Consider the following 18086-nt stretch of genomic DNA (forward strand, 5'->3'; position numbering starts at 1 on the left):
ATGCATATTACTAATCAAAAATTACATTTTGATATATTTATAGTAGGAATTTTACAAAAAATCTTCATGGAACATGATCTTTACTTAATATCCTAATGATTTTTGACATAAAAGAAAAATCAATAATTTTGACCCATACAATGTATTTTTGGCTATTGCTACAAATATACCCCAGCGACTTAAGACTGGTTTTGTGGTCCAGGGTCACATATTGAAAATTTCACTTACAGAAGTGTGTATTTTAAAAGGAATGAATTTATATCCATTTAAATTAAAATAAATATATTAATTTAGATTTTAAAAAAAATCTCTAGCTGAATTATTACATATAAAAAGAAATATTGACAATTTCAATATGTATTATAAAATAAATCAATTCATATCAATTTAAATTAAATTCAATATATTAATTTAAATTTAAACTAAAAAAACATTACTCCTTTCAGAATTGTTATATAAAAAAAAAATTCACCTACAGAAATGTGTTTAATTAATAATTAATTAATATTAATTTGAAATATATATATATATATATATATATATATATATAAATTATATTTTAATTTAATTGTACATGAATTTTCTATATGCATACTATCATTAAAAAAGAAATATAAAAATATTCATATTTTAAAATAAATGAATTCATATCAATTTAAGTTCAATCAATCAATTTAAGAAACATATTATTTTAAATGAAAGTTAAAGTTTATATACAAGTTTTATTACATATTATAAATTAACTTTGATTTTCTCAATATAATAATAATAATAGTTAAAGAAAACAAATTATGTATATAGGAATAAAAAAACTTAAAATTAATATTGTTACAAAATAAAATTCAGTAAATTCTCTTCTTGTCGTTCCGTTTCAAATGGAAGTGTGAACAAAAAAAACAACAACAGCTAATTCTCAAATTCTGGATTTTGCCCTATCCCTATACACAGCATTTTCACGTTCACACATGTTCTAATGATATAGTGACACATAGCAGGCATATCTGCAACCAGCTGGGCCCCCTGCTAACAACATACAGACACATCATTTAAAGTTAATGTTCAGGTCAGTGCAAGGGTTAAGTACAGGGTTTGGGGCGAGGTGTAAAATACAAGCAGGCTGTTATTTTCTAGACCACCCAGAAAGAATGTTTGGACAACTGCATGCAATATTTTGACTTTTAGTTCTATTATTTATAGGCCTCCATGCCATACCAAATATCAAACACCTTACCTGCATTGGAGCAAACTACACCCTGGGCATTGCGGCAGAGGTCTTTACTGCTTTTGCTGGAGAGTGAACATTCCTCCTGGTACTGACAGGATTCCCCAAACCAGTTGTCATCACAGAAACACTTTCCACATTTGCAAATCCCATTATCTGCATTGGACACACACAAACAGAATACAGTTATTGATTGTTTTGAGTAACATGCGGTTATGCGACAGACCCACACTGTTAAAGTAAATGGGTTGATAACAAATGATACACAGCAAATTCTGGTCTTTGGAATAAACTCCCTGGTAGTTAAAATCAACTCAATCTGAGTGTACATGCGTGACCATCAAATAGACTCCAGCGCAGAGTTAAAATAACTCCGCTCTTGGAGTTGAATTTTTAACACTTTCTCAGAGTTAAATTTTAACACTTTCTGGAGTTAAAATATTAATCATTTGGAGAGTAATTTTAACTCTAAAATTTTGTTAATTATAATTTAAACTCTTTAACCAGTGTTAAAAACACTTTTTAGGGTTAACACAATATGTTTTATGTGGAAATGACAACACTGAAAGCCATACTCTCAACTTGCTGCTTTTATTTCAGGAAATACATAGATTGGATTTAGAAATTCCATGCATGTAAACACTTTGAAATTAACTGCTGTCATAAAATACTGTAAAACCTAACAGCAAAACATTTACATTTAATGCATGTCTGCAGTGCCAACAAGAAATGTTTAGTAAAATTGTATACAGCATAGTCAACAACACATCATTGCATTATATAAAATCAAGCCTGAATGATTATAAAATAGTGCAGTAGTATTGTGTAACCAGAGGTAGATATACATCAGATGAAGTAACAAGAAACAACTCCACAGTGATACCAGAATACATTCCATGAATTAGTTTGAGGCGCCTGAATAAAAACAAAGCTGAAAGCTGAAGGATGGAGCACAGAGGACAGAACTTAACATTTTGCTTAAATAAGAAAATTACTGCTTGTTCAACTGCCTTGCTCTCAGTTCTTTGACTTCAGTTGTACCTATCAATATAATATACATTTGTCTGTAAAAAAAAATATGTACAGGCTGGACAGAGCATCATGATACTTTACTTTACTTGAACAGCTCTTCAACAATACCCAAGGATTTACATGACTGACAAGGCGAAACTTCTCTGTCCAAGACGATGTAAAAGGTGGAAACCTGTGCTTTTGATGTCCCTGAGGCAAGAAGATATGGCTGAGGGTTTTCTTTAGTGGCCAGGTGATGGTCATCAAGACTTTGGCATGACTGAAACACAAGATAAACATCCCTTTATAAACAATAGGCATTAAAGGAAGAGTCCACTTCCAGAACAAAAAATACAGATAATTTACTCACCCGTTTGTCATCCAAGAGGTTCATGTCTTTCTTTTCTTTCTTCAGTCACAAAGAAATTTTTTTTTAAGAAAAACATTCATTTCACAGCATTTCTCTCCATATAGTGAACTTCAATGGTGCATGCGAGTTTGAATTTCAGAATTGCAGTTTCAATGCAACTTCAAATGGCTCTAAACCATCCAGCCGGGGAAGAAGGGTCTTATCTAGCAAAACAATGTGTTACTTTCATTAATAAATTCATATTTGTACACGTTTTAACCACAAATGCTCGTCTTGTCTAGCTGTGCATTGAGCATACATACTATGTGCACTCTGGTTTCAAGACAGTTAGGGTACGTCGAAAAAATAACCATCTCAATTTCATTGAACCAGAGTGCACAGAGTATGCATGTGCATCACAGAGGTAGACAAGACCAGCATTTGAGATTAAAAACTGTCTAAATATAAATGTATTCAATACGTTAAGCACCACAGAAATCCACTATGTTGAGAAAAATCCTGCAATGCTTTCCTCAAAAAACACAATTTCTTTATGACTGATGAAAGAAAGACATGAACATCTTGAATGACAAAGGGGTAAATTATCTGTAAGTTTTTGTTCTGGAAGTGAATTAATTCAAGCTAAATATTTGGAATAGAATAGTGTTGTCTAAACAAACCTTTTCACCAGATGATATGTTGCCTCTTCAAAATTGATCTTCTTGGCCTCAATTACTTTCCAAGTGTTCAATTTTTCCAGGAACCTTGTAGCAACCACCATTCCAAGCATCCGTGATAATTCTTGCAAATCTAAAAAAAAAAAAAAAGATAATCTTTCAGACAAATGTAACAATATATTTTTTTTTTCAATAACATTTTGAAATATTTTTTAATACTTACCAGTCCTTTGACATCCAAGAATCAAGAAAACATGTAGTACATCAGCTGAGCCCTGGTCATCTGTGATTTTCAGTGTTGTTTTATCTGGTATCAAAAACTTCTGCTGGACTACACAATAACATCAACAACATGTTATTTACAAACTAAATCATAAAATTACAGTCACTTACTCTAAACATATAACTCACCTGAATTGAGAAAATCTGAGAAACAAATTTCGTCCAGTTTTACTACTTCACTCCATCCTGCACTTCTGTCAACATCCTGACTATGAAGAGAAAACATGTAATTTAAAATAACCTCTAATGTTATTGTGATTGAAAATGCAAAATGTTTAATATGAAAGCCACGAACTCTCATAGGTCACGAGTCACTACTAAAACATTTGTAACGTTAGCCGTTACGACTCAAAACATTGCAGGCATAACTTTACACGTTCATGGCTCAAACTATGATCGTTTTTAGCCAGGGTAAAGTTAGACTTAGACACTTCAGTTTACTGACATAGCTAGATATTACCTCGTCTCGTCGGCATCACATTATGGAAGCTTAACAGAATGTTTCTTGAGCGAGTCACAACTTAAATTTGACAGAAAAACACTCGTTTACAAAAATAAGGTGAACAGAAAGACGTAAGCAAATATTAGCTTGTTCACATCGGGAAAAAAAGTCCGCTCAAAACAGCCATGTTTTGCATCGGAGATTCATTAAACACAAAGTTCGCCGCGGTTATTGGCGTCAGTACACAGTAGATAACGTAACAGCTATGTAATCAGCTGTCTGTCAGAAGATAAAGAACATTTTGGAATTAGTTTTTTACCTACCTCATGACGAAGTAGACAACTTCATCAGTCCTTCGTGTGGCAGAACCAGGCTTGTGTAATGGCGCGCTACTGATGTAACGTTAGTGTTAAAACGTGCTCCTGAACACCAATGAATGAACTCCGAAAAACAACACAGCCAGGGAGTATCCCGTAACACAAAATGTAGTGAAAGTTAAAAAATAAACTCCAAAAATTTAACTCTTTCACACTTTTTTGCCTAACTCCTGATTTTCGAACTCCAGAAATTTGCTGTGTATGATGTCGGAGGAGTCAAAGAGCACACTATGAGATCGATTTTGTGATTAGTAACACATTTGTAAGGTGTTTGGAGGTTGGGAGGGGTGAAGGCCAGGGTGATGTGAAAGACATTAACACCCTCCATGTATGCATGCTTACCTAGGAAACCCTGACAGAGAGGAGGATCGGAGTTGTGTGTTTCACACGTGTGTGCTTTTCACAGCTAAAGTTGCTGAAGATTCCTTATGGTTCACTTCCACTCCACAGGAATTATACAATTGCACAAAAGAGGCGTGCTTCCTGATCAGTGTAGGAATATTTTATTTTTACAGTTGTTATAATTCAACTAATGAAAAATGCTCAAGTCAAACCAAATCACTGGGTCGTGTCTCAACTGAATGGGTTTAGGCATTAATGCCTGTGAAAATGCTTTGTTCCATTTGCTAAATGATGCACAAGCCATAAAATTGCTTATTGTTAACAAAGCAAAATGAATAGGCGTATGAAGTGTTAAAAGGGAGAAGAAAACATTTCCCATATGTTTTGTTGCTGACGTCAATGACTGTGTTCTATAGTATTTTGGCGCTAATTCATGTGCCATACGATAGAAGCTAGCCAAATGAATCAGATTGCTTGACACCCCCTTAAAAACAATAAAAAAGTTTAAAAAGCATGACCCAATATGTTTTGTGGAGGTGCATTATTGGAATTAAATTAAATTAAATAAAAAACAATTACACAAAATCTGAATTTGCAAGTTTATATCTTGCAATTCTGACTTTATAACTCGCAGTTGTGAGTTTATATCTGACAATTCTGAGAAAAAAGTCAGAATTGTGAGTTTGTATTATGCAGTTCTGAGAAAGTCAGAATTCCAAGATATAAAATTCACAATTTTGACTTTTTTCTCAGAATTGCGAGTTATAAAGTCAGAATTGCAAGATACAAACGTGCAATTCTGGCTTTTTTTCTCAGAATTGCGTGATATAAACTTGCAGTTGTGAGTATACACTAAGTAATGCGTGATATACAGTGGCATGCGAAAGTTTGGGAACCTTGCAGAATCTGTGAAAATGTGAATAATATTAACAAAATAAGAGAGATCATACAAAATGCCTGTTATTTTTTATTTAGTACTGTCCTGAGTAAGATATTTTACATAAAAAGATGTTTACATATAGTTCACAAGACTAAAAATAACTAAAATTATTAAAATAATCCCTTTTAAAAGTTTGGGAACCCTTTGTTACCTAGATGATCTATGACTGATCTTTTACTGTGGTTTGTTTTGTGATGGTTGTTCATGAGTCTCTTGTTTGTTCTGAACAGTTCAACTGAGCACTGTTCTTCAGAAAAATCCTCCAGGTCCTGAGGATTCTTCAGTTTTCCAGCATCTTTTGCATATTTGAAACCTTTCCAGCAGTGACTGTATGGCTTTGAGATCCGTCTTTTCACACTGAGGACAATTGAGGGACTCAAACACAACTATTAAAAAAGGTTCAAACATTCACTAATGCTCCAGAAAGAAACACAATGCAAAAGATGCGGAAAACTGAAGAATCTGCAGGACCTGGAGGATTTTTCTGAAGAACAGTGCTCAGTATAAATTTTAAAAACAAACAAGAGACAAGGAACAACCATCACAAAATAAAAAACAGTCATAAATCATTCAGGTAACCACACACAGTATTAAGAACTAAGGGTTCCCAAACTTTTGAAGGGGCTTTTTTATTTTTTGTTTTTGTTTTTTTGTCTTGTGGACTATATGTAAACATCGTTCATGTAAAATATCTTACTCAGGACAGTACTGAATCACAAATAACATGCATTTTGTGTGATCTCTCTTATTTTGTTAAAATTATTCACATTTTCACAGATTCTGCAAGGGGTTCCTAAACGTTCACATGCCACTGTAAACTCAGTTTTGAAAAGTCAGAATTGCGAGATACAAAAAAAAAAAAAAACTGAATTCTGACGCTATTTCTTGCAATTGCAATTCTGAGTTTGTAAGTTTATATCTCGCAATTCTGACTTTATTCACCGGTTTCACAGACAAGGCTTAAGCCTAGTCCTAGACTAAAATGTAAATCTGAAACCTGTACTGACTGCCCTTAAAATACATCAGTGCCTTTGTTTTGTCTCAAGATGCACACTAATGTTTTTTTTTTCTAAGGTACATTTATAAAAATTACTTAAATGTCTATGGCCTAATCCTTGCTTAGGCTAAGCCCAGTCTATGAAATCGGGCCTAAAATTCGCAATTGCGAGTTTATATCTGACAATTCTGAGAAAAAGTGAGAATTGCAAGTTTGTATTATGCAATTCTGAGAAAAAAGTCAATTGCGAGATGTAAGCTCACAATTGAGAAAAAAAAGTCAGAATTGTGAGATAAAAACAGCCTTCTTTATTTTTTATTCAGTGGTGGAAACCGACTTCCGTAAATGTGGAAAATCCCTTGGGGAAAACGAGTAAAAAATAAAAATGGAATTGATATGCAAATTTATGGGGGGATATGCAAAATTATTAATATTTGAAATCTATTTGACATATTTTTCACCATATTTTGAGACCTTGCTAATGAATAAAATAATAAAGTAAAATACAATAAAATAAAAAATATATGAGTACAAGTATGCACTGACAATGAATATGAACATTACAAAAATTTAGTTCAGGGATATTCAAATCCACAACCCGCAGAGTTTAATTCTAACCCTAATCAAACACATCTTCATGTAAAAATACAGTAATCCACAAGACCTTGATTAGTTGGTTCTGACGTGTTAAATTAGGCTTTAAACTTAACTTTCTGGGATGTGGCCCTCCAGGAACAGAATTGAATGTGTCTGGCTTAGGTTAGGTTGGGTCATGAAGTTCTGCAGGTCTGTGCAACCACAGTCGGGGTCAGTATAATTCACTTTAATGCTTCTCACACCATGGAACTCTTGGACAGACAGAAATGGGTTTAATACCATGTAATCAAAGTCTGTCCTGCAGTTCCACAGCTCCACCACTTATTTCTATAGGCGATTGTGTGTAGCCTAGTGAATAATGACAATATAAAGTGCAATATAAAGTAGAGTAGAATTTTCCACAAAGCTCACACACAAAGAAAATACAAGTAATTCTACTTATTACAAACCACTACACTCTCTTTCTCGTCTGGCTCCTCCTCTTTCGTCTCTTTAATATGCATGCATTGTTATGATTGCTATCATTATTCTTGACTCCAGATGAAAATGGATGTGCACAAAAAAAAAAAGAAAGGCAGACAAAGTATGCTACAAATATATCCTGTTATTGTAAACTCAGCTCCTTTAGCCACATCCTGAAGTGTCATCTTCAATCACTCCCTGCGCTAATCCATCATGTAAATTTGATGTCGTCTTCAAGGGCTATCCATCAGTCCTTAACAATAGCCTTGTTCTGCTCCTGTACTCATTACAGGGAGTCTTGGCTGCTTGTCACAAACATTCAGTGTTTTATAGCCAATCTGGAGGGAAAGGCAAGATTTATGCTAATACCAAATGGAAGATACATCTATCTTGTGCCCTATAGATTAAAAGCAAATTGGTATTGCAAATGTTAAGATATGAGCCTGGCTATTTTAGACTTGGCTATGATGTGATCTTTTAAAAAGAAGGCATTCCTCATCACTACATCAGGCAGGTTGTTATAGCAGTGTGACTGGCACGGTTTCAGACATAACCGATCTTTACAGAATAACGCTTTCAGTGTGGCAGGGTATCGTCATCTGAACTTCTTTTTAGAGGAACCATATTTGACCTTTAAGGCATTTTCAAATGACCTGTTTTTAACATCGAAAACACCAGTGACATTAAATAAAAGGACAGTTGTCCTTTTTTGCACACTTGTTAAACAGAACTAATGTTTATGGAGGCCCATTTCTGCTATGAATTTAAAAAAATCAAAAAGGTAATTGCAGTTCTGACTTTTTTTCTCGCAATTCTTTTTTCTCAGAATTGCATGATATAAACTCACAATTTTTAGAAAAAGTCAGAATTGCGAGATATGAACAATAATTTAAAAATGAGCAATTCTGACTTTCTCAGAATTGAGAGATGTTAAGTCAGAATTGTGAGATATAAACTCGCAATTCTGACTTTTTCGCAAAATTGTGAGTTTATATCACGCAATTCTAAGAAAAGGTTATATGTTGCAATCTCGCAATTCTGACTTCATTTCTCAGAATTCCGAGTTAATTTCACAATTGACTTAACTTAATTCTCATTTCTGATAAAAAAAGGCAGAATTGTGACTTTATTTCTCCAAATTGCATGTTTATATCTCACAATTCTGACTTATAAACTCGCAATTCTGAGAAATAAACTCACAAATCTGACTTTTTCTGAGAATTGAGAGATATAAACACGCAATTTTGAGAAATAGTCACAATTCTGCCCTTTTTCTCAGAAATGAGAGTTAAGTCAATTGTGAGATTAACTCGGAATTCTGCGGAAAAAAAGTCAGAATTTTGAGATAAGAACAATTCAGAGTTTACAAATTTGCAGTTCTGACTTTTTCTCAGAATTGAGTTAAGTCAGAATTGTGAGATATAAACTCGCTATTTGACAAATAATGTCGCAATTCTGCCTTTTTTCTCAGAATTGAGAGTTAAGTCATAACTGTAAGATAAATTCTCAATTCTCAGGAATAAACTCACAAATCAGATTTTTTTTTTCTTAGAATTGAGAGCTAAATCAGAATTGTGAGATATAAACTCGGAATTCTGAGAAATAAAGTCGCAAATCTGACTTTTTCTCAGAATTGAGAATTATTAAATCAGAATTGTGAGATTAACTCGGGATTCTGAGAAATTTAAGTCAGAATTACTAGATTGTAGAACAATTCTGAGTTTACAAATTTGCAATTCTTACTTTTTTTCTCAGAATTGCTTAATATAAACTTGCAGTTGCGAGTATACAGCAAGTATTGCTTGATATTCTGAGAAATAAAGTTGCAATTCTCACTTTTTCTCAGAATTAAGTTAGAATTTGAGTTATAAACTTGTAATTCTGAAAAGTAAAGTCGCAATTCTGACTTTTTTCTCAGAATTGAGAGTTAAGTCAGAATTGTGAGATATACATACCAGTTTTTTTCCCCACTCAGAACGTCTAGGTTACGTATGTAACCCCGGTTACCCCTTCAGTCGAATCACTTCGACGTTACATTGAGATCCCAATGTAACGTCTCCGTTCCCTCCTTCGGGGAACGTGGGTTACCTTCGTAACCTAGATGTTACCCCTTCAGTCGAATCACTTCGACGTTACATTGGGATCTCAATGTAACGTCTCCGTTCCCTCCTTCGGGGAACGTGGGTTACCTTCGTAACCTAGACGTTCCCTGAGGACAGGGAACGAGACGCTGCGTCCTGGTGGACACTATGGGAACTGCCTCCAGCGTGACCGGCTCCGAAGCTCTTATAGAACAACGACAATGAACTTTGACATTGGCCGGCGCCAGCTTATGACATCATCACAAGGCGCCCACCAGTATAAAGGTGTGCTTGTGAATACATCAACCATCTTTTTGTCTGAAGAAGACGTAAGTGGGGCCCGAAGCATGGCTACGAGACGCAGCGTCTCCGTTCCCTGTCCTCAGGGAACCGGGGTTACATACGTAACCTAGATGTTCCCTTCCGGAGGGAACTCTACGCTGCGTCCTGGTGGACACTATGGGAACGTCTATACCAACGCCGCCATGCTGAGGAGTAAGTGAACAACTGACTGAATGAGGAGTCAAGAAGGAACATCACTCCCCACTACCAGCGAGAATCGCTTGGGCCGATGTCATGGCTAGCTCGGCTACCCAAGCACGGAACTCCAAGGAGTGGAGGCCTGATTCTTCTAAGCGAGAGTAGGCCTAACTACACTCACCGCTACAGAAAGTAGTGAAGCTTATCACTAAGCCTTCATACTAAGCGGGGGTTCTGAAGAGCGGAGGCTCCAGAAAGACGAGAGGAAGCCTGGCAACACTCTGTGCTTGCGGGGGAACTCTGGGAGTGGAGGTCGGAGACCTAACTACACTCAACACTGGAGGTGATTCATGAGGCTCCAAGAACCTAAGCAATAGAACCACCTAAGTGGAGACTATGGAGAGCGGAGGCTTAGCCAAACTCTCAAATGAGAGGAAGCCTGGCGACACTCTGTGTTTAGCAGAGGACGACTCTAAGAGTGGAGGTCTCATGACCTAGCTACACTCAACACTGGAGGTGTCCCGTGAGGCTGAATAGCCTATCCGACGGAACTCCCTGAGTGGAGTCTAGAGAGTGGAGGCTTTTAGTCAACTCTCGAATGAGAGGGAGCCTGGCGACACTCTGTGCTTAGCAGAGGATGACTCTAAGAGTGGAGATCTCATGACCTAACTATACTCAACACTGGAGGTGTCCCGTGAGGCTGAATAGCCTATCCGACGGAACTCCCTGAGTGGAGTCTAGAGAGTGGAGGCTTTTAGTCAACTCTCGAATGAGAGGGAGCCTGGCGACACTCTGTGCTTAGCAGAGGATGACTCTAAGAGTGGAGGTCTCATGACCTAACTATACTCAACACTGGAGGTGTCCCGTGAGGCTGAATAGCCTATCCGACGGAACTCCCTGAGTGGAGTCTAGAGAGTGGAGGCTTTTAGTCAACTCTTGAATGAGAGGGAGCCTGGCGACACTCTGTGCTTAGCAGAGGACGACTCTAAGAGTGGAGGTCTCATGACCTAGCTACACTCAACACTGGAGGTAATCAGTGAGGCTCAAAAGCCTAGCCAACGAAACTACCTGAGTGGAGTCTCTGGAGAGTGGAGGCAAGCGGGAGCCTACTACACTCGATCCTGCTAGCAGTGCTACCTGGATTGGAGTTGGAAAACTTAGAGGTTTTGGAACCAACTCAAAAGATGGGAACGAAGGATTTCTCTGCGTAACCCACACCGTATAGGATTTCAGAAAAGGTCCCGGCACACAGGGGGGGCCTTTACCATAAGTATGGATTTCAGAAAAGTGCCTAAGTAGTGCACTTACCACTCATGTGGATTTTAGAGAGTGCTCAGAGACATGCGTGAGCAATCACCACTCTTGTGGGTTTGAGGAGGTGCCCAGGCATAGCGAGGGAAATCACCATCTTGCAATCTCTAGGCGGTAGCAGTGCCTGAAAGCGGAGCTTTTTGGAGAGGGGAGGCTTCGGCAAAAAGGCTCTGTCGAGCGAGAGGAAGCCTACGATGCTCAATCCTACAGAAAACTCTTAGAGTGGAGGTCTCGTTCATACCCTATAAGGAAGGGAGACCTGACTACACTCAACGCTTGAGGTAAAGTTATAAGACTCACAGATGAGCTCTAATGCTGAAAGCAGAGCTGTATAGTGGAGGCTCCAAGATTGCATCTCTGGAGAGAGAAGCCTACGACACTAGGTTTTTGGAGAATTGGCACTCCCCCAAAAACGGTCAGCGGGGCACACTGGGGCCTAACCGCTGCCATAACTGTGAGAGTGAAGGTCTTAGTACTGTGGCTCTGACAGAGAGGAGACCTGTTACACTGTGCTATCAAATGGAGTTGGAAAACTTAAAGGTTTTGAAACCAACTCAAAAGATGGGAACGGAGGATTTCCCTGCGTGTCCCACACCGTATAGGATTTCAGAAAAGGTCCCGGCACACGGAGGGGGGGGGGGGGGGCTTTACCATAAGTATGGATTTCAGAAAAGTGCCTAAGTAGTGCACTTACCACTCATGTGGATTTTAGAGAATACTCAAGAATTTGTGTGAGTAATCACCACTCTCGTGGGTTTGAGGGGGTGCCCGAGCATAGCGAGGGAAACACCACATGTTTTTCGGGCGATAGCATAGCCCAGAAGCGGAGCTTTTGGAGAGGGGAGGCTTCAGCAAGACGGCTCTCTAGAGCGCGTAGTAGCCTAACGACGCTCAACCTTAAGGAAGCTCTTCAGAGTGGAGGTCTCAAACTGAGAACCCTCTAGAGGAGGGGAGACCTAACTACACCCCACGCTTGAAAGTGACAAGGCTCACAGAAAGCTCCATGCTAGAAGCAGAGCTGTGTACAGTGGAGGCTTCTTAATTGTTTCTAAGGAAACGAGCCTACAACACCTGGTCTTGGTGAGTGGTAGATAGCACTCTACCAAAATAGTTAGCGAGGCATAGAAAATGCCTACTAGCTGTATACGGCCTGCATCTCTGGGGAGCGGAGGCTAGACAGAACACTCAAATAGAGGGAGCCTGCGACACTCGACCACTGAGAAAGCTATATGGAGTGGAGGTGTTAACCTAACGACACTCAAGCGTCTGAGGAGAGCGGAGGCTTCAGCAGAAAGCATCTCTTGCACAGAGAGGAAGCCTAGCAACGCTCTGTTCGCCCTAGAACCGAAACTCTCAGGAGTGGAGGTCTCACTTATATGATACAAAGATACACAGGGAAGGGACCTGACTACACTCATGCCTAAGGGTAACGAACTTAGCCGGGTTTCAGGGAGCGGAGGCTTCAGCAGAGCTATCTCCTGCAGCTCGAAGAGGCCTAACAACGCTCACAGGGCTTTCTAGAACACTTCAACTATGTATACGTATGTATAAATAAAGTCTAAGCCGAGCTCAGCATAGTGGAGGCTTCAGGATACTCGAGAAACGAGGAAGCCTAACAACGCTTCACCCCATATGGGAGTATTACAAGTGGAGGTCTCGACACAGTGGATAAACACGAGGGGAGACCTGGCTACACTCGACACTTGGGGGCAGTAGAGCCCAATAGGGGGCTCGAATACTACAATAAGTCTCACCCAAGCGGAGCTGGTAGACAAACAATACATAACTAAACATATATACTTACCCACATATATGTCAGTTCATGTACGAGGCCAACGGATTGAGTTTATCAATCTAACGTCAGCCTAGCCCCAGAGTCTTATGGGGGAGAAAAGGACAGGTGGCCGAACGATAGTGAGGGAGAAGGGAGAGGATAGTTTCCCTACGATCCCCTCTCCTACATCGCACATCACGTCTCCTCTGAGACCTACAGTACTCCTCCCAGGAGGAGGGTCTCGAGTGGCCACACAAACCGCCTGGTCCTGCCTCCAGCCCGCAGGCCAGGAGGGGCCAGGCTCCCCGATGTGTTTTGGGTGGGGATGAAGACCAGGTCTTTATCCTCCAGCAGATCAGCCTGGTACGCCCGCAACACTGCCACTGTGTGCAGGCAGCACCAGCCTGACCCGCTGCCGCGTATGCCCTCAGCGTCGACGCCACTCCCGCCGAGAGACAGCAAGCATATCCTCAGGCGATGGCACCGACGCCCCGCCATACTCACGCACTCACTCTGTACCAGCATAACTAACATGCTGACATAGATGAGTGCGTGAATATGGTTTATCCCATGCCCTCCCGATCTTATTATATAGATCAGGAAGGAATGGGATGCACATGGGGACTGGTCTGTCATGGCCAGGGAAGATTACTCATAAAAACTGCTATGAGCCATCTCCCCCTGCCCGTGCTTTGAACACAGATCAAAGCAGGCCGCAGCGCGGTTCATAACAGACAACAGCTTATCATACGCGGGGCAGGCAGGCTGTGAGAGCTCAGAAAATAACTTTTTCGCCCTTAACAGCCACATCCTGCTCACCTGGCTTAAAACCAGTAGAGCACTTGCTGCTGTATCAAAGGATGTCAGAAAACAATACATCCTTCGCCCGCAGCTCGCCCTCATCCGCGGCTGACGAGCGTGAGAGATTACACGTCTCTCCGCTCGTAACCGCCGCAGATAAATGTCCCAATTCCCTCGGGAAAAGGGACAACGAGAGCGGAGTTTCCTTAGAGAGAAACTCTCACAATGAACGCGCTCTGCACTCTCAAGAACAGAGCACGCGTGCTCTTTACCCAAACACATAACAAACAGGTTGTGTACGTCATCTGGTGTCAGATTTCTCTGACACGGATTTCGTACATTTCCCGAACTGTTTACTCTAGGAATCATCATTCTACTCACGCTTAGAACAAGGTCAGTCTGAAGGACAAAAAGATGGTTGATGTATTCACAAGCACACCTTTATACTGGTAGGCGCCTTGTGATGATGTCATAGGCTGGCGCCGGCCAATGTCAAAGTTCATTGTCGTTGTTCTATAAGAGCTTCAGAGCCGGTCACGCTGGAGGCAGTTCCCATAGTGTCCACCAGGATGCAGCGTAGAGTTCCCTCCGGAAGGGAACTGGACTTTAGAAGAGTTTGCATTACATAATTACATAATTCTGAAAAAAGTCAGAACTGCGAGATGTAAACTCACCGTTGCGAGAAAAAAGTCAGAATTGTGAGATAAAGACTCACAGACCTTTTTTTTTTTTTTATTCAGAGGTGGAAGCGGGCTCCCATAAGTGTTTAACCTTGGGGGAAATGAGTAAAAAATAAAAAGGGAATTAATATGCACTTTTATGGGGTTTGTTGAATTTAAAATCTTTTAGACATTTTTCGCCATATTTTGAGAAAGACATTTGCTAATTGCTAAAATAATAAAGTAAAATACAATCAAATAAAAATATATGAACACAAGTATGCACTGACAATGAATATGACCATTATTACCAACAGTCAAGTCAAGTGACTTATTTCTATAGCACTTTATATGTACAGATCAAAATAGCAGAAAATAGCAGAATCAACTCATTTAGGGAGACCATGCAGATTCTGTAAAGCAGCTAAAAAAAAAGACAGTGCTATTATTTAGCTCATGTCCATTCAGTTTTGCTTTAGCTCAGTTCAATAACAAGTTTCATCAATTTCTAAACAATTTCAATTCAGCTATAAGCAGTATTTAGAAGGCAGTAATGTCTGTATTTTAAAAATATGAACAAATCAAAAAAGTAAAAAATTTCTTCTTTCACTGCCATTTAATATGTTCTTAACATTCATAGTCATGTTTCTCTTAAAAGTCATTTGATGCCAGAGTTAGATCCTGCATGTAGAGACAATCACTTTGACATATTAACAACCACCCACCCATATGTGGGAGGAAGAGTTTGGTCCTTGCTGTCCACTGTGTCCCGGCTTCTGTGCAACCAGGGGCATAATTTACCCCCTCCAAGCTGATGGGCCAAGACGGCCATATCCACCCTGAGCCATATGACTCACTCTAAACAGCTGTGAATAGTATTAATAGACGGTGTGTCCTCATCAGATAAATTGTAGACGGCGAGCAGATTAATGACTCATCGGATGCTAATAGATGTTCCTATTGCAGACAGCGCTGTCCATGTTAAATACTGACATAGGAATATGGGCTGACCAGGAGTAAAACTCTGATTACAATAATTTGCTTTGTGAAACAAGAAAAGACTACCCTGGAAATCCAGAGGTCTCGTGAGAGCACAATTTGAATTGTCTCTGCAAGACACTCTGGCATCGAGCAATGATGCAGGTTACTGCAATACGTAAGCAATTGTGGGAACCAATCAAATCGGTGTATCTGATGTAGGCGGGCCAGAGGCGAGCTAAACTGATGATGACAGCACTGCGACGTCCGAATCAAATAGTAAACTTTGAAAGATCGCTGTCGCTACAGATGAACAACAAGTTGTTTGAAACGGCTTTGGCCGCTACAATGAACGAGTTAGACTTGGCTTTCCATATAAAAGAGGAACAGAAAACCGAAAACCGAAAACTCGAATCGTTCCTTTGCAAGAAGGACGTTTTTGCTGTTTTGCCGACTGGATACGGCAAGAGTTTAATCTATCAGTTCACGAGTTCACGCTTACATATAATTAGCCGGAGAATAGTAGTGCATGTTTGGCGTGCTGTCCGGTGAAGGGCTCCGAGCTCGGGAGTGGCCCGAACCCAGAGTACGCTACCCCCCAATAGGAGTAGCGAGAACTCGGAGTGATGAGATGGGGTGGTGGAGGTTTACTGATAAACCATCGAGTGAATTGAGGTGAGTCAGCTGTATTTAAACCTATGGCGCTGATTGACTTGTGATGTTTACGCTAAGCATCTGACGCGCTTCTCCTGAACTTTGTTAATGAAACATCATTTAGCTCTGCTGGTCGCTAAGCCTGTATTGTTGTGATTGGTCGTGGCGTTATCCAATTGCGTGCAGGTAGAGTTTCAAATGCACGCTTGGTGCCGCCCCTCGAGTTAGGCAGTTTTCATTGCTAGATCCCAGACCCATAATCTTAATAGATTAGGGTCTGGATTTTTCCAGGCTAAGAAAAGACAGCATTGTCTTAGAATCGCAGGCAATTCTGTCTCTGAGCATCCAGTTAATTTCAGGATGCATATATTACCGCCTCAAGAATACTTACTGATTTTAGTAGATATATTTATGTTTAGCATTTTTTTTTTACATTGAAGCAGCATTCTTTTTGCTCCTTTTTCTAAAATATTAAGGTACTTCAATGATCATTGCAAAATTGTTCATATTAACTCAGTTCAGCTTACATAGCATCTCAACTAACCTATGCAAATGAAAATCAAATTAAAATCAGCAAGTGATAGTGCTTTCAAAGACAGCAATTATACACCTATGATTGGACAGTGAGTATAATAGCTTGTTCCGATTAACAGTGTACACCAAATTAAAGACACTAAATCATCCATGAGAATGGAAAGGAAAGCATTACATTCTGTGCACCACCATTCAAAAGATTTTAAATGTCTCTTCTGCTCACCAAGCCTGCATTTATTTGATCCAAAGTACAGAAGAAACTGTAAAAATTAGAAATATTTTTACTATTTAAAATAACATATTTAAAAATGTATTCATGTGATTCTCATGATCCTTCAGAAATCATTCTAATATTCCGATTTGCTGCTAAAAAAAAAAAAAAATTATATATATATATATATATAATTATTATTATTATTATTATTATTGAAAACAGCCGAATAGAAATTTTTTAATTTTTTAATTTTTTTGTCAGTCTTCTTTGATTAATAGAAAGTTCTGAAATTTCTATTTCTATAATTTCTCCTAAATTTATAAATGCTGATCTTTGCATCTTTCTATTCATCAAAGAATCCTGAAAAAAATGTACTCAGCTATTTTAAATAGTGATAATTAATAATAATGTTTCTTGGACAGCAAATCATATATATTAGAATGATTTCTGAAAGACCGTGACACTGAAGACTGAAGTCAAGTCAAGTCAAGTTTATTTATACAGCGCTTTTTACAATACAAGTTGTGTCAAAGCAACCTTACAGTATTAAAATAATAAGATAAAATGTCAATAAAAGTGCAAAAGTTCCATATTGCAGCAAAGTCAAATTGGAGAGGACTCATCTGGTTCCCATGGCCTTGTGCCGGTGGCTGTTTAGGGTAGGAGTTCTTTCTGATGATCTGTCCCTGGGGCTCATCTAGTTACTGAAGTAATGATGCTGAAAATTTAGTTTTGATCACAGAAATAAATTACATTTTAACATATATCCAAATAGTTATTTTAAATATTAAAAATATTTCAAAATGTTACTGTTTTTGCTGTACTTTAGATCAAATAAATGGAGGCTTGGTAAGCAGAAGAGTCTTCTTTAACAAACATTTAAGTCAACATCTTTAAATCAC

At 38.8% G+C, this 18086-nt stretch overlaps 1 protein-coding gene across 1 annotated transcript in view; it reads right to left on the bottom strand.

Moving 5' to 3' along the window:
• Window positions 1-18086, bottom strand: part of itgbl1 (integrin, beta-like 1) — a 68633-nt gene that overhangs the window by 41920 nt on the left and 8627 nt on the right. Inside the window, exon 3 of the mRNA XM_073845272.1 lies at window positions 1232-1378. Within this exon, the coding sequence (XP_073701373.1) occupies window positions 1232-1378 (147 nt within the window). The remainder of the gene's footprint in view (window positions 1-1231; window positions 1379-18086) is intronic.

This window comes from Garra rufa, chromosome 8 (genome assembly GCF_049309525.1).
Source record: "Garra rufa chromosome 8, GarRuf1.0, whole genome shotgun sequence".
In the NCBI taxonomy this organism is placed as follows: domain Eukaryota; kingdom Metazoa; phylum Chordata; class Actinopteri; order Cypriniformes; family Cyprinidae; genus Garra; species Garra rufa.